The sequence below is a fragment of the Gekko japonicus genome, unplaced genomic scaffold, assembly GCF_001447785.1.
Source record: "Gekko japonicus isolate JY-2015 unplaced genomic scaffold, Gekko_japonicus_V1.1 scaffold1149, whole genome shotgun sequence".
NCBI lineage: Eukaryota > Metazoa > Chordata > Lepidosauria > Squamata > Gekkonidae > Gekko > Gekko japonicus.
This window is the reverse complement of record NW_015167084.1, coordinates 85305-106200: the sequence shown is the minus strand read 5'-3', so window position 1 is coordinate 106200 and position 20896 is coordinate 85305. Positions and strand designations below refer to the sequence as shown.

At 43.9% G+C, this 20896-nt stretch overlaps 1 protein-coding gene across 1 annotated transcript in view; it reads left to right on the top strand.

Annotated features, from left to right (window-relative positions):
* Positions 1-20896, top strand: part of IGHMBP2 (immunoglobulin mu binding protein 2) — a gene marked incomplete at its 3' end in the record, with an annotated part of 137080 nt that overhangs the window by 53913 nt on the left and 62271 nt on the right. The window contains exons 7-8 of the mRNA XM_015412828.1: positions 349-496; positions 6459-6633. Of these exons, the coding sequence (XP_015268314.1) occupies positions 349-496; positions 6459-6633 (323 nt within the window). The remainder of the gene's footprint in view (positions 1-348; positions 497-6458; positions 6634-20896) is intronic.

Below are 20896 nucleotides of genomic sequence, written 5' to 3'. Positions count from 1 at the left end.
AGTGAAACTGAACTCATCTCCATTTGGATTCATTTTTTTCCTCATTAAACTTTTTGTCGTTAGGGGTAGAAGTTCATCGATGCTAATCCCAGAAAATCTGTCTCTCTTCAAAAAAATTCATATTACATGTGCACCTGCGGTAAATACAAGCTGTTTTTCCTTCCCTCATGTAGACTTAACTTCTCTGTCACTAGAAGCAGAAGAATTAATCCTTTTCTAAAGAGTACAACCGATGCTGTATTTGCAATATGTTGATTTCTTATGAGAGTTTCAGCTGCTTTAGCCATTACCTTTGTGCACAGTGATATGCTGTATTTTTTAAATTCTTTTTTATTCCCTGTGGTGCAGGCAAAGACCAAAAAGACCCATGGCAAAGGAGAGAGAAGCCATTTTCTAAATGAGATTAAGACACTGAGGAAAGAGCTGAAGGAGCGAGAGGAAATAGCGATGTCTGAAATCCTGACACGGGCTAATGTTGTTCTTGCAACAAATACAGGTTAGAGAAATGTTTCTGTCTTTGCCTTTAAAAGTAAAGGTAAAGGTTCCCTTGCTCGAAAGCCAGTCGAATCCGACTCTAGGGTTGTGGTGCTCATCTCCGTTTCAAAGCCGAAGAGCCAGCGCTGTCCGAAGACGTTTCCGTGGTCATGTGGCTGGCATGACTAAACACCAAGGCGCACAGAACGCTGTTACCTTCCCACCAAAGTGGTACCTATTTATCTACTTGCAATTTCTTGCTTTCGAACTGCTAGGTTGGCAGGAGCTGGAACTAGAGACAGGAGCTCACTCCGTCATGCAGCACACTCGGGTCTCGAACTGCTGAACTACCGACCTTCAGGTCTGCAGTTCAGCATCTTAACCACTTGAGCCACCGCAGCCCCATTCTCAGCATACACATAGAAAAATGCACAGTCATATTTATTCTCAGCGTAGTAAAGGTAAAGGTTCCCTTGCTCGAAAGCCAGTCGAGTCCGACTCTAGGGTCGCGGTGCTCATCTCCGTTTCCAAAGAGCCAGCGCTAACCAGTACTAAAGAAAGTCAAGTTCTCTATTTAAAGAGTGGCACTGTGCCAAAACCACACTTAGACTGAGTTAGGCAAAGGTTTTCCTTGCTCGAAAGCCAGTCGAATCCGACTCTAGGGTTGTGGTGCTCATCTCCATTTCCAAGCCGAAGAGCCAGCGCTGTCCGAAGACGTTTCCTTGGTCATGTGGCCGGCATGACTAAACACCAAGGCGCACGGAACGCTGTTACCTTCCCACCAAAGTGGTACCTATTTATCTACTTGCAATTTCTTGCTTTCGAACTGCTAGGTTGGCAGGAGCTGGAACTAGAGACGGGAGCTCACTCTGTCATGCGGCACCTGGGTCTCGAACTGCTGAACTACCGACCTTCCACAGCCTGCAGTTCAGCGTCTTAACCACTTGAGCCACCGCAGCTCCGTCTTTGCCTTTAGGATCTGCTAAATCAAATTATTAGAATTATTAGTATTATTATTTCAAATTATATTTTTCAAATTATATTTTTCCCTTTCAGTTGGAAGACTGAAATAATGACAAGTGTTTCACAGCAGTGGGTTCTGGACTAACCGAATATTGTCATCTTGTAATATCATTGAGATGACAACTGGAAGTAGGTAGTATTGAGGCCTTGTTGACTCACATGGACTATCCGTGAGCAAAGACTAACAGGAATATATATTACTGGTTATCTGGGTAGAAATCACCATCTTTAAAATAAACATTCTCCCTGGACAAATTTACAGTATTCAAGAGCAACCTGTTTTTATGCCTGCAGTGTTAATTTCAAATGCATAGTCTAAATTATGGAGTTCTACCTCTGAGGTGATTGGTCCTCTGCAGCATTTAAGAAACACAGCCACCGACTCCAAAGGCAGAGTTCATTCTGCCAGTCCATAATGCATTCCTCCAGATATTTGGTCTGCCCTTCTTCTGCTTGGAGCTCCTGGCCAAAGATATGGGAGGTGCATATCTTTGTGTATGTACAAAGCAAAAGGAAATGGTTACTCCAGTGATAGGCATGGCTGTAAACTCTTATGAGATCTCATTGTCCTCCTTGACTTACTGTTAGATAGGGATCCCAAGTCCCCCTGGGGGGCGGGGAAACCCCCGCCCCAGAGGACCGTTCCCTGGCACCGCCAGATCGGGCCCCGAGGGGAACTCCACCGCGAAGTGACACGGGCACGCTGGGGGCGGGGCCACGGCCATACAAGGGAAAACTCTATGGTTTTCCCTTGTATGACCGTGGCCCTGCCCCCAGCGTGCCTGGCGTCCTCCTGTCACTTCCGGGTGATGTGCGTGCGGTGCGCGCGCGCTTCGTACCCCCCCCGCGCGCACAAGACGCCGGCCAGGAGCCCCCCGCTCCCGGCAAAGATAGACTTGGAAACCCTACTGTTAGAGCAGTCTTACTATTAAAGCATACAAGTCTGGTTGCAATAAGCCAGTAAGATTTTTTTTTGCCTTTAAAATATTTAGATCCCACTTTTCTAAAAACAATTTTATCCAAAGTTGTAGCTCAAGGTAAGATTACTTAGATACTTACGTGCAGGAATTGTTTGTAAGGAAATCCTATGAATCCCTCAATTCGTGGGATATATGGATTAATAAAATATATGTTTTCTCTGATGACTCCTTGAGAGGGAGATTTACCCATTTTTAAAGCTTACCCATGTTTGACCCAATCACAGAAATGGCTAGACAACCTCCTGGTCAGAGGCATGTCACATCCCACTCTGACTCTATGGGTCAGAGGCATGTCACATCCCACTGTTCCCACCTATACTTAGAGGGTATGAGAGGGGCTGCTAAGCTAATAGCATATTTCTGTTTATACTCAATGGATGAACTGAAGCCAGGCGTGCCCTTGTTTACAAATGAAACAGGGAATCACGTTTGATAGTACATCCCAAGCAATGACAACAGGCTCTGCAGTCTCCCTTGTGTGAGATGGGGATTTGTTGTTGTTACTCAAGAGCTGTTCTGGTATCTGTATCAGTGATGGCGAACCTTTTAGAGACCGAGTGCCCAAACTGCGACCCAAAACCCACTTATTTATCGCAAAGTGCCAACCCGGCAATTTAACCTGAATACTGAGGTTTTACTTTAGAAAAAACAACTCATACATTAACTTAAGATGATCAAAACAAAGTAAGGAAAGCAATCCCAAATGCTTTCATTTACTTAAAATTATTTGGCAGAGACTTCAACACTTTAATGATGGTCTGGCCCTGGCTGGGGCGATGGCACACGTGCCCACAGAGAGGGCTCTGAGTGCCACCTCTGGCACCCGTGCCATAGGTTCGCCACCACTGATATATATCATTCTTCTTGTTGTTGTTATTCAGTCGCACAGTCGAGTCCGACTCTTCGCGACCCCATGGACCAGATCACACCAGGCCTTCCAGTCTTCCGCCATCCTCTGAAGTTTGCTCAACTTAATGTTCGTTGCATCTATGACACTGTCTAACCATCTCATCCTTTGCCGTCCCCGTCATTCTTCTTATTGTGGTAGAAAAAAAAACCCTCAGGAAAATGAAATAAACCTTACTTTGTAAATAATAGACTTTTGTCAGATTCCAGTGGTATTCATGTATTTGTATGGAGGATACAAAATGATGTGCATCTATTTCTGTACGGAGAACACTCTAATCTGTGCCCGGGAACACTCTAATCTTTTCCCCATGGCAGTGTTCTTTACAGGAGCTTTGGCAGCAGAGTAGTGTGCTAAGCAACTATGGCAGTCTTTACCATAACACCTACTGATCGTTTCAGGTGGGTGGCTGTGCTGGTTTGCAGTAGAAGAGCAAGATTCAAGTCCAGTAGCACTGTGGCGCACTGCTTATTTGGGGGGGACTGTTTCCACTTTAAAATTATTCTTTGTGTAATAAACTGGGTAGTTTCTGCTGCCACCAGGAATTTTAAGAAATTCCAAACCTCTCTGTTTCTGCTGTTGGTAATATGACCCAGGATCTGGGCTTTCAAAGGTCTATGTGGCCATGAGGAAGGATTGAACTGAATTCTGGGTTAAACTTAAACAAAATGTGATTTATTGATTAAGGAACAAAAAAATAAGTTGCTGGTTAATTGTAACTGTATTGGGGAAAAGGAACTGGTAAATAAACTGGCAAGGTATCACACACAGTCTTTTGACATTAAGATCCCACTCTGACACGAGTCTCTCACATAGGCAGCCACACTGGCTTAGCTCTTTGTAGTATTGGTTCTCTTTCTTTACTTTAGAGTCTCACAGACCCTTCTCATAGCTCCTTCACATTTAAACTCTTAAAGCCATATATACTGAACTCTGAACTCTTTAAGTTTCCACACAGACTCTGTCAGCTCACTCACTCACTGACTCACAAACTGAAAAACCAACTCCAACTGACTTCTCTATAACTGACTTCAAGACACACACAGATTCACTTCAAACAACTCCTCCCACACTATCCACCAGTCACAGCACACTTGTCTCCCTCTATCACTCTACTCTACTAGCACTGCACTCCAACCAAACATTTAAAGGAACACACACGCTAAAACAAGGAATCATTACAAGTACCTTCCCAGGGTTTCAAGAGTCAAAGCTCCCTTTGTCCTGCTGATAAGCGGCCCAGAATAATAAGACTTCAGGTGGCCTGTGGGCTACCGTTTGGCAACTGTTGGGCCACAGAAATATTGCTCTTGGACATCTTGATTTTGGTTTTCTTTGCTCTCAGGCACTGCTGGTGTGTTGCAGTGGACAGAACCTTAAGTCTGTTTTTCCTGGGTACAAGTTTAATTGGAAATCAGGCATGAACGCATCTTTAGTACCTTGAAGCCTAGTATTGCTTTTACAATGGACTTTTCTTTTTTCTTTTCAAAATTACGTTCCAGTTGGAACAATTACCCGGTTAATATAATTTCAGGTAGAAATCATTTTGGCCTCTTTTGTTCTACAGAGTTGGTATAAACCAGACCTACTTCTGTCGTCTTGTTGCCAAGTTCAGCAAAAGCAGAATTTAATTGCTTCAGCCCTGAGGGACATGAGTCTGGGATGCAATAACGTGCATCGTCGTAGTTGCATCATTTTATCTCAGGGTTACTTTACCTGGAGCTTTCCACAACATCAAAACCCAAATCAAAAATAGTAGGGCAGGTAAATCATATCTAGCTTTATATACAAAATGAAAAGACTGTTTAGATATAAAACAAATTTCTATGCGGTCTGTTTTGGCCATGAGTCGTATGCATATGAATCAAACATAAAGAGATTATTAGTTTGATATAATAATGGAGCTAAATATTTCCTGTGAAAAGCTTGTCTCTGACTTGGGTCGTGCCAGTAGCAGATGACATGATATACTTGTTGCTGGACTGTACCATTTCAGACTGCAGGTGGGATCTACACTATCAAACTCTTGCTGATGGGTGTGTGTGTGTGGAATCCAGAACTATCGTTTCAGGAAGAAGGGTGGCTAAGAGAAACTGTATCCCTAACATTAGGCCGAGACATTTAAAAATATATTTCTGTTGAGGAGTCCTGTGACTTCATCTGTCTGCATTCCCATCAGCTCACAGAAGAAGTGCCCAGCTGGATCAGACCAGTGGTCCATCTAGTCCAGCATTCTGTTTCACACTGTGGTCCACCAGTTATCAACCAGCTATTCAAAGAAACAGAACTTAGAGGCCAAGGCCTCCCATTATGTTGCCTCCTAGTGCTGGTATTTAGAGGTTTATTCCTCTGGATGTGGAGATTCCCTTTAGTCACTGTAGCCATTGATGGACCTCTCTTTCCATGGCTCCGCCCAATCCTGTTTTCAAGCTCTATGCGTTAGTGACCATCACTTTGTTCACTGAGAGTTGATTCCACAATTGGACTGTTAGTTGAATAAAGAAATATTTGCTTTTGTCCGCCCTGAATCTATTGCCTATTCACTTCACTGTGCACCCCTAAATTCTAAAATATGGATGAGGGAGAGAAAAGCTCTCTCTGCACTTTCACTATCCCATACATTTGCTGCTTATGCAGATTGGGCCTCCTAATACTGGTCATAGAAATCACCATATGATTATGCTTCTTGTTCTCCGACCTTAACAGGAAACATAACGTAATCCCTTTGGGCTTTGTCTCTGTAGATGTAACCTTTGCCAGTGTGAACGAGAAAACGTGAAGGCTAGGCACAGATTTAAACATCACAAGGTTCTTCTTCTCAAGTACTTCTATCAGGCTGTGTTCCAGTGCGGAATCAGGAAGGAGGGACAGTGTGGGGACTAGAGTGAATGGTGACCAGTAAGGGACTTTGGATGGTATGGCAAAGCGCTGCAGGGGCTATGGTCCGTAAGGGATAGACAGTTACCAAGAGCAAAAGCCTCTCGCCAAGTGTACTGATGGGCTTAAAGACCGTTTTTGCTAGAAATCCTAATAATGGGCATCCCAGTTGTGTAATGTACTCTTTGTTTAATTAGGAGCCTCTTCTGATGGCCCCCTGAAGCTGCTTCCTGACAATCACTTTGATCTGGTGGTTATTGATGAATGCGCACAAGCCCTTGAAGCGAGCTGCTGGATCCCTCTGCTGAAGGCCAGAAAGTGTGTCCTGGCTGGAGATCACAAACAGCTGCCGCCCACAATCATCTCTCACAAGTAAGGAGCCGTTTTCAGAACAGCCCATTAATTATTGGAGTGGATGTTGGGAAAGGGCCCATAGCAGGGCTTTTTCGGTAGCAAAAGCCCAGCAGGCCACACAGAACAGCAGAAACTCATTAGCATATTAGGCCACATCCTGTGCCTCCCCTTGGCTTGCCAGGGCGAGCCCCCCCCCCCCCAGCTTGCTTAGGCACCCCGTGGCTGTAGGGACCCCGGGCAAGCCGGCCCTTGGACAGCAGAAACTCATTAGCATATTAGGCCACACCCCGTGCCTCCCCTTGGCTTGCCTGGGCGAGCCCCCCCCAGCTTGCCTAGGCACCCTGTGGCTGTAGGGACCCCAGGCAAGCCGGCCCTTGGACAGGCCAGGGAAGGCACAGGGAGGCATTTAAATGCCTCCCCAATCCTTCCAGGGCCCACCCGATTCGGAGTCGCCGGGTGGGGGGTCGCTCTCCAGGCCTTCCCCCTGTAGCCATGCATGCAGAGGTTTTGGCTGTAGTGGGCGTGGCCAACTCTGAAGCCAGCCGGAACTCCGTTCCTGCCCCAAAATAGCCCTGGCTCATAGGAAGGAGCACTTCGGTTAAAATGTCAGTGACAACATAGCTGGTTGGGCAGTTCAAGGGCTTGTACACATAGTCCTTTTTTAAGGGACTAGATACTCCATATCAACAGCTAATGGTCTTCTTTAAAAAAAATAGGAATATTTGTAGCAATCTTTCCCCAACCATCTGATCATTGAGGCAGATTTTTCCCCCTTAATTTAAAGTGTCACACTTTTAAAATTACTTTTAATACTATTTATTTGGTGTGTAAAAGGGTATGAATCTGCCTTAGAGGAGCTCCCCTACTGTTTCTGCATGTTGGTTTGTTCATGCAAAGATGCAATAGTGACTCATGGAGCACTGTCCTCTAATAGCAGCCTCCTCTGAGGGTGGGTAATTCTGCAATCTAATCCAGTCATGCTTGAGGTACACTAGATCACCCTGGTGCTGGTTGTCCTATTGTGTGACTTTATGAGACTGTCCAAATAATACACTTTCTTTTGTTTACTACAAAAGTTGTTTTCTAATCTAAATGTTTATGATCTCCAGTCTCTCAGATGGAAAACATTAAGGGACAATAAGGATACATGTGTGAAGGTTGTTGCTGTTGTTCAGTCGCACAGTCGAGTCAGACTCTTCGCAACCCCATGGACCAGATCACGCCAGGCCTTCCGGTCTTCTGCCGTCCTCTGAAGTTTGCTCAACTTCATGTTCGTTGCATCTATGACACTGTCTAACCATCTCATCCTTTGCCGTCCCCGTCTTCTTTGACCTTCAATCTTTCCCAGCATCAGGGTCTTCTCCAGTGAGTGCTCCCTTCTCATTTGGTGGCCAAAGTATTTGAGCTTCAGTTTCATTATCTGGCCTTCCAGGGAACAGTCAGGGTTGATTTCTTTTAGGATTGACTGATTTGATCTTCTTGCAGTCCAAGGGACTCTCAAGAGTCTTCTCCAGCACCATAGTTCAAAAGAATCTATTCTTCGGCGCTCGGCCTTCCTTATAGTCCAACTCTTGCAGCCATACATGACACACTTGAAAATTGGAATGGATTCTATCCTTTCCATACCAAGTGTAGGCATGTCATCCCATGCACAAATCAAAACCTTCTAATGCCAAGCATCTAGTATTCTTCAACATTCCCTTATCCAATTTAAAGCTGCTGCTTGGTAGTACAACCTCCAATTTGGTACACCAAATCCGCCCCCCCAAGCAACAAGAATACAGAGCATCCCTTGCCCCAGACCGAGAGTTCCTATCAATACCTTGTGGCTAATACCCACTGATGGATCTCTGCTCCATATGCTTATCTAGTTCCCTCTTGAAGCCGTCCATGCTTGTAGCTGCCACCACCTCCTGCGGCAGTGAATTCCATGTGTTAATCACTCTTTGGGTGAAGAAGTACTTCCTTTTATCTGTTCTAACCCGACTGCTCAGCAATTTAATTGAGTGCCCACAAGTTCTTGTATTGTGAGAAAGGGAGAAAAGTACTTCTTTCTCTGCCTGCTCTATCCCACGCATAATCTTGTAAACCTCAATTATGTCACCCCTCAGTCGTCGTTTCTCCAAGCTAAAGAGCCCCAAGCGCTTTAACTTTTCTTCATAGGGAAAGTCTTCCAACCCTTTTATCATCCTAGTTGCCCTTTTCTGCATGTGATGATTGGCTGCTCCGTCTCAATGTGGTGTAGTAGATAGGGTATCGGACTATGATCTGGGAAACCCAGCTTTGAATCCTCATTCTACTATGGAAGCTTGTTGGGTGATGTTCAGCCAGTCACCTACTCTCAGCCTAACCTACCCCACAGGGCTGTTGTGAGGATAAAATGGAGGGACGATGTAAGCTGCTTTGGGCCCCCATTGGGGAGAAAGGGGGGGTAGATGAAGTAAATAAATAAGCATTGCCTCTATAGTGCTCACAGAAGCTTTTAATCGTTTAATTATCTGAGTTATCCCAGCATATCATCTGGGCTAGAAGAACACTTGGGAGCAGTACAAAATTGGGATAATCCTGTTATGGCCACACGACAAAGGCATGCTGTGCAATTTCGTGGAGGTACCATGTTGTCTGTGGTATGAATTGTACTGTTCAGAGTTGTTGATGGAGTCTTTTGCAAGAGTCACTGCTACCATGGCTATGCTCCCTACATCTGTTACCAGCCTTCCGGTGTGCCAGGGTTCACCAGCTAATCGCAGAACTGGTGGTGGCCAAACCTGAGGGACCGCCTCTCCCCGCATGTTCCCCAGAGAGCACTGCGATCAGGAAAACAAAACCGCCTGACCCTCCCTGGTCCTAAGGACGCTAGGCTGACATTGACCAGGACCAGGACGTTCTCCCTGGTGGCACCGACTTACTGGAATGAGCTCCCAGGTGAGATCAGGGCCCTGCGGGACCTTCAGCAGTTCCACAGGGCCGTGAAAACGGAGCTTTTCCGGCAGGCGTTCCAGTGGGAGCGGCACCCATTGACCGATCTGTGCCGATCTGCGAGTTGAAGCTATTTAAAGCGGTTGCACTGTGGAACGTGTTTAGATGCACTTTATTATACCATGCCGCCAATGATACATTAATGGTTTTAAATTTATTATGTGCGTTATATTGAAATGTATATTCTTTTAGTGGTTTTGTGTAAGCTGCCCTGAGCTGCTACGGCAGGGAGGGTGGGGTAGAAGTTAAACTAAATAATAAATGCATTATTTTCAATCCATTGTTTAACTCTTATACATCTTTGACCAACTACTTTCTCTTTAGTCCCACATACTTGTGCTTGTAACCAGTCCATTTCTACTACTTCTAGTAATTTAAATGCTATTTCTTCTTGGGAGGGTATTCTATCCATCTTCCAATGTTTTGCTAATAAAATCCTTGAAATTGTACAGATATGCTATACTGTTCTCAACGTGTATATTTATCACCTGATATTATATTCAATAAATACATTTCCGGACTTAAGTCTACTTTTACATTCATAATTTCCCCAGTTATGTTTTGAACCATTTTCCATTACTTTTGAACTTCTTGGCATCTCCACCACATATGGTAGAAGGTACCTACATTAGACTTGCATCTCCAACAAGTATTAGATATATTCTTTTGACATTTTGAAATTCTATCTGGTGACCAGTACCATCTATGATGCATTTTATATACATTTTCTTTATAAGATATTGCTCTTAAAATTTTCAATTTTTTCCATTCATTATTCCATTCTTCCAAGTTTATTGTATATCCTAAATCCTGCATCTATGTCACCATTGACGTTTTCACTGTTTCCTCCAGCATAGCCTCCTCAAGTAACCAGTTGTATAATTTCTGAATCAGTTTGTCACTCGATGATAGCCAGATCTTCTCTAATTCGTTTCTACTTTCCTCAAACTCAACTTTTACATCTTTATCATATCTTGATCTTAATTGATTAATTTCCCACCAAGAAAGCCTGATATTATGTTGATCTCCTAAAACTTCCCCATCTTTCAGTTTCTTTTTATCTAGTAAAATTTCATATTTTGTTATAAATGAGGTACTAACAAATGCCTCTAATGGAGATACCCATAAGGGTACTTTCTTATAGTACCGTTCTTTCATGTTGTTCCAAATTTTAAGCAGTCGTCCTCTTAAGGCATGTTGTTGAAAATTGGAATGGATTCTATCCTTTCCATACCAAGTGTAGGCATGTCATCCCATGCACAAATCAAAACCTTCTAATGCCAAGCATCTAGTATTCTTCAACATTCCCTTATCCAATTTAAAGCTGCTGCTTGGTAGTACAACCTCCAATTTGGTACACCAAATCCGCCCCTTTTCTTGCATTATTTTCCATTTTATCCTTGATCTTTTCAGTGCCCAAACAAATAGTCTAGTTACTTTATCAAGTTCTTCAAAGTATTGTACTTTTCTAACTATAGGTATGTTTTGTACTAGAAATAGGAATCTTGGTAATATATTAATGTTTAGCATCGCTATCCTTCCCATCATTGAAATATGCAGGTCTTTCCATTTAGACAGATATTTTCTAATTTCTTCTAACAACTTATTATAGTTATCCTCCATTAGTGTACTACATTTATTTGATATAATTATACCCAAGTATTTGATTTTTTAAAACTATTTCTATATTAGTTAAGGCTTATATATCTTGCAATGTTTTTTGACAACAGTTCTTAGCCAATCATTTAGTCTTACTTATATTGATCTTAAGTCCAGCCACGTATCCATATTCTTTGATCACTCCCAAGAAAACTGGTATTGACTTTAAAGGATTTTCTATAATAAATAACAGATCATCCGCAAATGCCTGCAATTTATATTTTTCATCTATTACTTTCAAACCTTTAATTAGGCTGTTTTCTCTCACTACATTGTTAAGGGTTTCTAATGCAAATATAAAAAGCAGAGGGGACAATGGACATCCTCGTCTTACGCCTTTGTGAATTTCTATAACTTGGGTTAATTCTCCATTTACTATAATCTGAGCGTATTGTTTTCTATAAATTGCCATAATCATTTCCAAAAACATTTCTCCGGAATCCCATAATCTGAGTTTTTGTATCAGAAATTTTCAGGATAAATTATCGAACGCTTTCTTGGCAGCTAAACACATTAACACCATTTGTTTCTCAAGGTGTTGTTCATAGTATTCTAAAACATTAATCACTGTTTGCAGGTTCATTTTCATTTGCCTCTTGGGAAGAAATCCTGTCTGATCATTATATATCTTTTGTACTAATATCTTTTAAAAGCTAGTATATTAGCATATATTTTATAATCTGCATTTAGTAAGGAGATTGGCCTATAGTTTTTAACCTCATCTCTTTCTGTGTTTGGCTTATGAATCAAAGTTATAATCGCTGAATTCCATGTTTCTGGTATTTCCCCAGTCTTCCCCATCTGCTGTACCAAATCTTTTAATGGGAAACTAATCTGATCTTCAAGTATTTGATAGATCTCTACCGGAATTCCATCTGGACCTGGGGTTTTCTTTTTCTTCTGTTTTTTTATTGCTTCTGTAACTTCACACATAGAAATCAGTTAATTCAATATCTGTTTTTGCTCTTTATTGAATTTATCTTTATTATATTGGTCTAGGTATTTTACTCTTTGATGTGGGTTTTGCGTTTCCTGGTGATATAGCTTTTTATAAAAACTTTCCACAATTTTCTGTATTTCTAGTGTGTCATGTTTATCGTCACCTTTTTCATTTTTCAATTTGACTATTGTTCTTTTATCTCTCTCCTTTCTAAGTTGCAGCTCTTAACTGGTTCTATGATCAAATGGATTACTCGAATGTTTTTACATAGTAATTTACAGGGCCTGAGCTCAGGAATTAAAAATATTTCTCCTTATTTTCCATTGATGTATATATATGTTTGTGAGATGGATATTATTTATTTCTGTAGCTCTATTAACATTTGTAGTTCCTTATCGTGGGTGGGGAAGAAATTAAATAATTAAATAAATAAATAAATAAACTACTCTTTACAGATGATACATTTAATGGGTTGCGTTAATGGCTTGCTTTTATTGCTAACTTATTATTTTAATTGCAAGCCACCTCGAACAGAGCTCTGATGAGAACACATAGAAATCTAATTAATTAATTAATTAATGGTTTCTTAGTTTCAGAAGCGAGGAGGTACATATAGCAAGGGATGGATATGTGCAAGTATTTTTCCTTTGGCCTCATTTCAGTGGGGATGGAGACTAAGTTTCATGAAGAGAGACGAGATTTGAGTGGGAAAAGAGAGGTGGGTACCGCATAGCTGTTCTGGGGTAGAGTTCCAGGCAGAAGGGACAGCGAGAAAGAATGGATGAGGTCATTTAAGAGACATGGAAACTTTGGGGTTGGTACAGTTGGATGAGATGTGAAGGGGAAGGAAGAGCAGTAAGGCTATGGAGAACTTTAAAGGAGTTTGTGTCCCTGTGTCTTCCCAGTCAAGACAGTCAAGACAAGGCTTCCCAGTCAAGACACTCAACAACGTTCCTTCAGAAGTTCCAGTTTATTGAGAGCCAGTACTTAGGACACCATGAACACTTCTGTCAGGAATGGCGGGCTAACGGTTTGAACCTTCAGATATACCCCCTTCATACATGACCCCCTGATACGGTAAAGCCAATAGGCAAGCACCTGAAGCAAAAAGCAGCGGTTACATTTCCCAGCGGGAAGCTAGGAGCAGGCAGAGTAAAGCCTTCAAGGACACGGGACAGATAACAGCACGTAGCCGAAGGGAGAAGGGGGGGAAGGGAGGAGAAGAGACAAGGAGAGCTACCCACACGTTCCAATCCATGGCAGCCTTAGCTGACACCCTGAAGCCTGTTCTGGAGAGGCACTGTTATGGTCTGTGACCATTTCTGGATTACTTCAGGAACTGCTCATAGTTTTTCTAGGCTTTCCTGTCACAAGCAAGCAGAGTGCAAGTTTTAGCCCCCAAATGGGTAAGAGGAGGTGGAAGTGAAAGACGATGCTGGCAGGGGGCCTTCTCCTGCCCCCTGTAGATGCTCTTGTGGAAGCACCAGACCCTCTGATGGCAGCTTGGAGCCAACCAGATTTTCTTCTCTAAGTCCTTAGATAAAACTGGATCTAGGGAATGTATTAAGGAGGCTGGTGCTTGTGTGCTGCTCGCTTGAGATTTTCTGCTAGGAATTACTGCTATGGTAGAAAAAAAAATTGCATCTAATTGATGGACCTGCGCTTGGAGAGGTGGTAAACCCTTAACAGGAACGTATTTCTTTTCTGGTTTTTAGTTTCTGTTCCCGGAGAAAATAAGAAAATAAGAAACCTATAAATTGTGTATTGTTGTGTACGCTGCTCTTACCATGTAAATCATTAGTCAGTTTGTTGTGCGTGTGGATTTTATGGATCTCTCTCATCTCTATAATGCAATATGGCTTGTCAGGGAAAGGCATAATAGAACGGCACATACAGAAAGCCTGTGCAGTAGTGCTTGTTAGTAAGTACTCTTTGTGTTGGTGGTGGTGGTGATTAGCGGCCACAAATGAAAACGGGTTCTTTTACGCCAGGCACTGCACACCCCAGGGGAAAACAGGACCATGAAGCAACATATTGCTTTGTTTACTGGCAGGCTGATACCTGCTGTTTTATAGGCTAGATCAATAAGTTCTGTAGGAACAAGTAATGAAGACGAGTCCTAGGGATAGTTTCTCCTTGAAACTCTACAGCAAGCTATTGCTTTCCCTTGTACGACACTTCTGGAGTGACAGCACTGGGACTCCAACGTCAGGATGATTTTATAACAAAGGACAAAATCAGAAAAGAAGCAGAATCTGAGCAGCAGGAAAGGTGACCGATGTGGGTTAAATGAGGGTTTTGGTATCCAAAAATTATTTGTCGCTAGAGCAGATTGTCACACAGTAATGCAGAATCCCTCCGGGGAGACTAGGAGTGCACTGGTACACCAGATGGAGGGCATGCCACTGCTATCAGTGTGGGAAATGTGAACTACATAGCTTCTGCTTCCCGTCCAATCTGCCACTATCACTCCAGTTTAACCCAAAACTCTTTAGACAGCACAGTAGTGACTTTAGTACTCTCCCTCAAGCTCTCGTCCATCAGGTTGCCTCATACAGGGTGCGGTCAGATGGCGTGCTGAGAGCGGGTTAAACTGCTCCGGTTCTAACCAAATTATATTTTATCTGGATAATCGCAATCACACTTACCTCCCTTATCCCGCCTCACCGCGCAGTCACGTCACTCCCCGGCGTCTACACTACCAACCCGCAGGAGGGTCCTGCGGCGGGTTTTTTAAAATTTTCCTCAGTATGCGCATAGGTGCCCCTCCGTAGAATTGGGGGGGGGCAAACAACCATTGGCACATGCGCAGAACCACCAGGGCGAATCAATCCAACCCCTCCAACAAAAGACTTCCCTTTAAAAGTTTGACCCAAAAATGGCCTCCATGAGATCCCGAACTCATCTAAACTCTAAAGCAAGTGACTGTTTAAATGTCGGTTTTCTAAACGTGGTGGCGGAGCTCCGCCTATGTGTATACTGCCAACACATTAAAAAAATGGCGGGGGGAAAGTGGAAGACCTGTGCCACTTTCCAGCTTTCGAGCAGGGAGGGGGTTTAAACCGGAAGTGGCTCGACACCGCATTAGCGATCAGACGTCAGAAAAGTGCAGCTAGAACCGGAAAATCAGGAAAACACCACTTGGGGACCTGGTAGCAAAATACTCTGTTTTAAAGGGGGTTTGAGCCGGAAACCGATGGCTGGGGACGGTGCGCAGGTGTTGGGTGTGTGGACGTGGATATAAAATCCGTTGCTGAACAGTCACGACACCAGATCAAATTGCGCGTCTGACCGCACCACTGACAAAGCAGTCGTTATCGCAGAACATCCCAGCAAAAATAAATCATTAACTCTACCTGCCTTCAAAAGCTTTTCTGAACCCTTTCCTAAAGAACAGCAGATAGCTAGGTCTTCCTGACCTGTTGGAGGATGCCCGACCGCAGGACAAACGCCGCTGCAGTAAAAACCTGACATTGAATCCTAACAACTCTGCAGGAGGGGACAGCAAAGAGGACTTGCTAAGAGGATTGAGTTGCTATGTGGGTGCACAGTAAGAGAGATGGTCCTTGAAGAACAAGATAAATTAAGTAGATAAATTAGATAGGTACTGTGCTTTTCATACAGGGCCATTGAAAGATAAGAAGGGCATTGCTAGAGGTATGTGCATATGTAAAGCTTTCTTATATCCAGGGGTCATTTCGTAGAAAAAGAGCTAGGGGAACTCATTAGCATAACTCATTAGCATATGCCACATCCCTGACATCAGGGGCCCGGCGGTGGACCTGCAAGGCCGGCGGAAGTGCGAGGAAGCCCCGCTAAGGCCCTCCCTGGCCCCAGGCAGGCAGGGGTGGGGAGAGGCGGGGGGGGAGCAACCTCCCCTCCCTCTTCTCCTGCCTTTATTATTATTTTATTATTATTATTATTATTATAGTAGATAAATTAGATAGGTACTGTGTTTTTCATATAGGGCCATGGAAAGATAACAAGGGCATTGTAGAGGTAGGTGCATACGTAAAGCTTTCTTATATCAATGGTCCATTTAACTCAGTCTTATTTAGAGTGACAGCTTCTCTCCAGGGTCTTAGGCAAAAAAAAAGAGGTCTTTCTCAGCTTCTGCTCTCTGCTTTTTCTTGCGGCACCCGGGTCTCGAACTGCTGAACTACTGACCTTCCACAGCCTGCAGTTCAGTGTCTTAACCACTTGAGCCACCGCAGCTCGCATGACCCATGTACCCCCATTTTAATATTATACCAGTGTTTTCCCTAAGTGCTCTGCTATTCATTTATTTCTTTTCATATGTACTGTCTTTTCCTACTTGCTTCTAATCTCTTTGATTTGAGGCTAGTTCTGAGACATTTTGATTTCTAACACACACAGAAAGCCCTCGCGCCTTGCAACGTGTCAACCGATGACTTTTGAGGTGGCTTCCAACAGCAAAGCTTAAGACATACATCAAAATATTAAAAAGGATAAATGAGTTAAAAATAAAACCTAAATAAGAGCCAGTAAAATGGATACAATTTCATGGAACAGCGCAAACTGCCAATATGTAAAGCAGTAAAAAGCTATTGAAATGGCGGGGGGACGGGGGACGGACGGACCATACGGACACACCCATATATGTGTAAGTGGACAAAAGTGTGGGTAAAAAAAAGTCACTTGGCATCTAAAAGTAGACAAGGTGTCAGATGTATGGCTGTGGGAAGGGAGTTTCAGAGATGAGGGACAAGTACTGGGAAGAAGCTGTTTCTAGTGACCTCTAAAGGCATGGGGGACCCACTGCAAAGCATCTGCAGACAATTTGAGTTGAAAGGCAGGTTCTCGTGGGACCAAGCAGGTCTTAGGCACCCTTGTCCCAGACCACACAGTGCTTTACAGGTAATATCCAAGTCTTTAAATTATGCCTGGGAGCAAACAGAAGGCCAGCATAGTTCTTTTGAAATGATATTCTGTCTCCATTACCTGTTATCTTGCAGAAGCCAAGTGAAGATCCTGTGGAGTGCTGAGCAAGGGTTGAACGTGGCTTGGCTGGAGCAGTAGTCATTTGGCACTGGTCAGAATGTGCTTGACAAAAGATTTCTAGTTCCAAGGAGGCCCTAGCAGGGAAAGGTTGGTTTTTGCAGGACCTGGAAGAGCTCCCTGGCAAGACAAACCTGGAGCTAGGCACCCAGTAGCTATCGCACTGCTTGCAGCCCAAGCCCCAGTTCTTAAGATCAGACTAGACATTTGAAACATACTTGTTAGTTGTTCTTATCAGGGTTACAGCGGTATTTCTGGAGGGACTTTTTCCCAGCGGCAAAAGAGCAGGGAAGAAAAGGTTAAACTTCCCCACACTATTCTCCTTTTCGAATAAGCAGTTCTTGCCGCTGCATTTGCAAAAGAGAGCCAGTTCGGTGCAGTGGTTAAGTGCACGGACTCTAATCTGGGAGAACAGGGTTTGATTCCCCACTCCTCCACTTGCACCTGCTGATGTGACCTTGGGTCAGTCACAAGCTCTGGCACAGCTGTCCTTGAAAAAGAGCAGTTTGTGTCAGAGTTCTCTCAGCCCCACCCACCTCACAGGGTGTCTGTGGTGGGGAGGGGAAGGGAAAGGAGCTTGTGAGCCGCTCTGAGACTCCAAGTGAAGGGCGGGGTATAACTCCAATCTCTTCTCTTCTTCTCCTAAAAAAACGTCTCCCACTTACCCCCTGAATGGAGCCCCAAAGCGGTTTAGAACATTGTTGCCCCTCCTTCATTTTTCCACACCTACAACCCTGTGAGGTAGGTTAGGGTGAGAGCCTGTGACTGGCCCAAGGTCACCCCATGAGTTTCCGTTGTAGATTAGGGATTTTGAGCCAGGATGCCAGTCCAGCACTGTTCACTTTGCTCACTCACGAGGGAGTAAAGTGATTGTCGGTGTGGTGTGGGCATGCAATATTCCAGTTCTTTGCTTGAGGGAGTCACATCCTTAGTATCAGCGTCAGCCATCATCTTCTGTCTGGCTGACTTGCACAATGCTCTCTCTTAGAGTGGGCATACTTGGGGCTCTGCAAAGTTCCCGAGGCAGACTTTTACAGGCTTGCATCTGTAGAAGAACCTTCTGCTCAGAGTCACCGTCTGAGGCAGGCAGAAACTGGGAAAGAGCGGATACATGTGCACCATGTGCAGATTGTCATGCATGTATGATGGCAGCCTTCAGGATCGCCTTCTTCCATTCCTGAGAGAACTACTGTTTAGAACTGTTGGGGTTCTGCACCGTGGAGCTTCAGTTCTAGAAACTGTTTATGTGAAATGCTGAGGCAGAAATGAAATAACCAGAAGGCCCTGTGGTAGCAATTATGAAATTACAGTACATGTCATTTGTGCATTAAGCACAATTATTGTAGATTTCAAAACTGTATTGTGAACTTCTATATAAATATGACAATTAATTCCAGAGTCTAAAGCTGCAGCAGCCAGAATTCCTTTCAAGGAACCTTTTGCTTTGAAGGCTTGCATTGGCATCCTGGGTATTTTTGCTGGGGTTGTTGTCCTTTCGGCCCATTGAGTTCACCCAAAAATATTTTTCTCCCTTCCATGCTTATATTTCTGTAATAAAAAATGCGTTGAGAAAGGCGTCACTACTTAAATAAAGGCATCCATTGATACATGGAATTCCTGCCTGTGAAAGTGACGTCTTTATGGGTTTTTTTCTAACGAGGAGTTGTTCACTGAGCTCCCAAGTGCGTTGTTTCTGGAGCAACAGCCTCATGCTTTCAAGGTGGAAAGTTTGCAGATTTGATTGTATTGCTCCCAGAATGTTCCTTCTTGCCCCATGGTGGTGGTTGAAGGGAAAGGAGTTTGTAAGCCGCTCTGAGACTCCAAGTGAAGGGCGGGGTATAAATCCAATCTCTTCTCTTCTTCTTCTAAAAAACGTCTCCCACTTTTCCCCTGAATGGAGCCCCAAAGCGGTATAGAACATCGTTGCCCCCTCCTTCATTTTTCCGCACCTACAACCCTGTGAGGTAGGCTAGGCTGAGAGCACGTGACTGACCCAAGGTCACCCCATGAGTTTCCGTGGTAGAGTAGGGATTTGAGCCAGGATGCCAGCCCAGCACTGTTCACTTTGCTCACTCACGAGGGAGTAAAGTGATTGTTGGTGTGGTGTGGGCATGCCAGATTCCAGTCCTTTGCTTGAGGGAGTCACATCCTTAGCGTCAGCATCAGCCGTCATCTTCTGGCTGACTTGCACAACGGTCTCTCTTAGTGGCTTTTCTCCAACTCACTGGAGTAGAATAATCCAGGAGATATAGAGGAGATAGGAGTGCCTGTTCCAGTATAGCTGCCCACATTGTACAGCAGTACTTGGCTTTATTTATTTATTTATTTATTTATATTTACATTTATATCCCGCCCTACCCCGAAGGCTCAGGGCGGCTAACAAGGGCACTGTGTGCCGGGTTAAAACAACAAGCCTACCAACATTTTGTGATTGGCCCAGCTTCCCATGGGAGTCATTTTGTGGTAGTGCCCTGCCCACTATTCGGTGTAGTGGTTAAGTGCGCGGACTCTAATCTGGGAGAACCGGGTTTGATTCCCCACTCCTCCGCTTGCACCTGCCGGATGACCTTGGGCAAGCCGTAGTTCTGATAAGAGCTGTCCTTGAAAAAGATCCGTTTCTGTCAAGAGCTCTCTCAGCCCCACCTCCCTCACAGGGTGTCTGTTGTGGGGAGGGGAAGGGAAAGGAGTTTGTAAGCCGCTCTGAGACACCTTTGGGTAGTGAAGGGCAGGGTATAAATCCAATCTCCTCCTCCTCCTCCTCCTCCTCCTCTTCTTCTTCTTCTTCTCCTTCTCCTCCTCTCTCAGATTCCAAAAGTGCCCGAAGGCTCTACAATGTTGGGTTCCCTCAATCCTCTTGTACCCCATTTCCAAGTCTTATCGTTGGTTGGAGGAAAGCAAATATCTAGACCTCATGTTTGGAGCAAAAGACTTTTAAAACTCTGGCCAGGATTACTGAAATCTCAGAAATTACAGGGAGTCTAGGCCAAATTTTTCATGGTTGGAGTGGGTCTCCTGTGGGTTCTAGATAGCATTTCTTTTTCTTCCCACGGGCTGCCCTTTTCCTTTCTGCATGCCAAAGTTTGTTTTCCCTCCCTGTTTCAATCATATGCTTCCCTTCCTTTTCCCCTTTGCTAACCAAGGTCTAATAAATTGACTGCAATAAATTGGATCGATTGCTCAGATTTACACAAGGGCTTGTGTAATTTATTACGCATACAAAATATGATTTCCCCCCTGTGTGGCTACATATTTAAAGGTAAATCATCTTAGAAAATTGCAGCCTGCTTATTATTCTCTCAGTGCTGTCTAGCTGTTTTCAAATGTGTCAGGACTCGGAGGCGTTCTTGTGCCCCATTAAATGGATTGCTTTCCTTCTCAGAGTTTTCTGTAGTCTATGCTACATGGTGCCCACTGATGTGTTTCCTGGTGCCTGTTTGCTTCTTCTACAATGTTCTTCTTGCCCGAGGCAAAGATCCGGTCTTGGCTTTTCTCCAACTCACTGGAGTAGAATAATCCAGGAGATATAGAGGAGATAGGAGTGCCTGTTCCAGTATAGCTGCCCACATTGTACAGCAGTACTTGGCTTTATTTATTTATTTATTTATTTATATTTACATTTATATCCCGCCCTACCCCGAAGGCTCAGGGCGGCTAACAAGGGCACTGTGTGCCGGGTTAAAACAA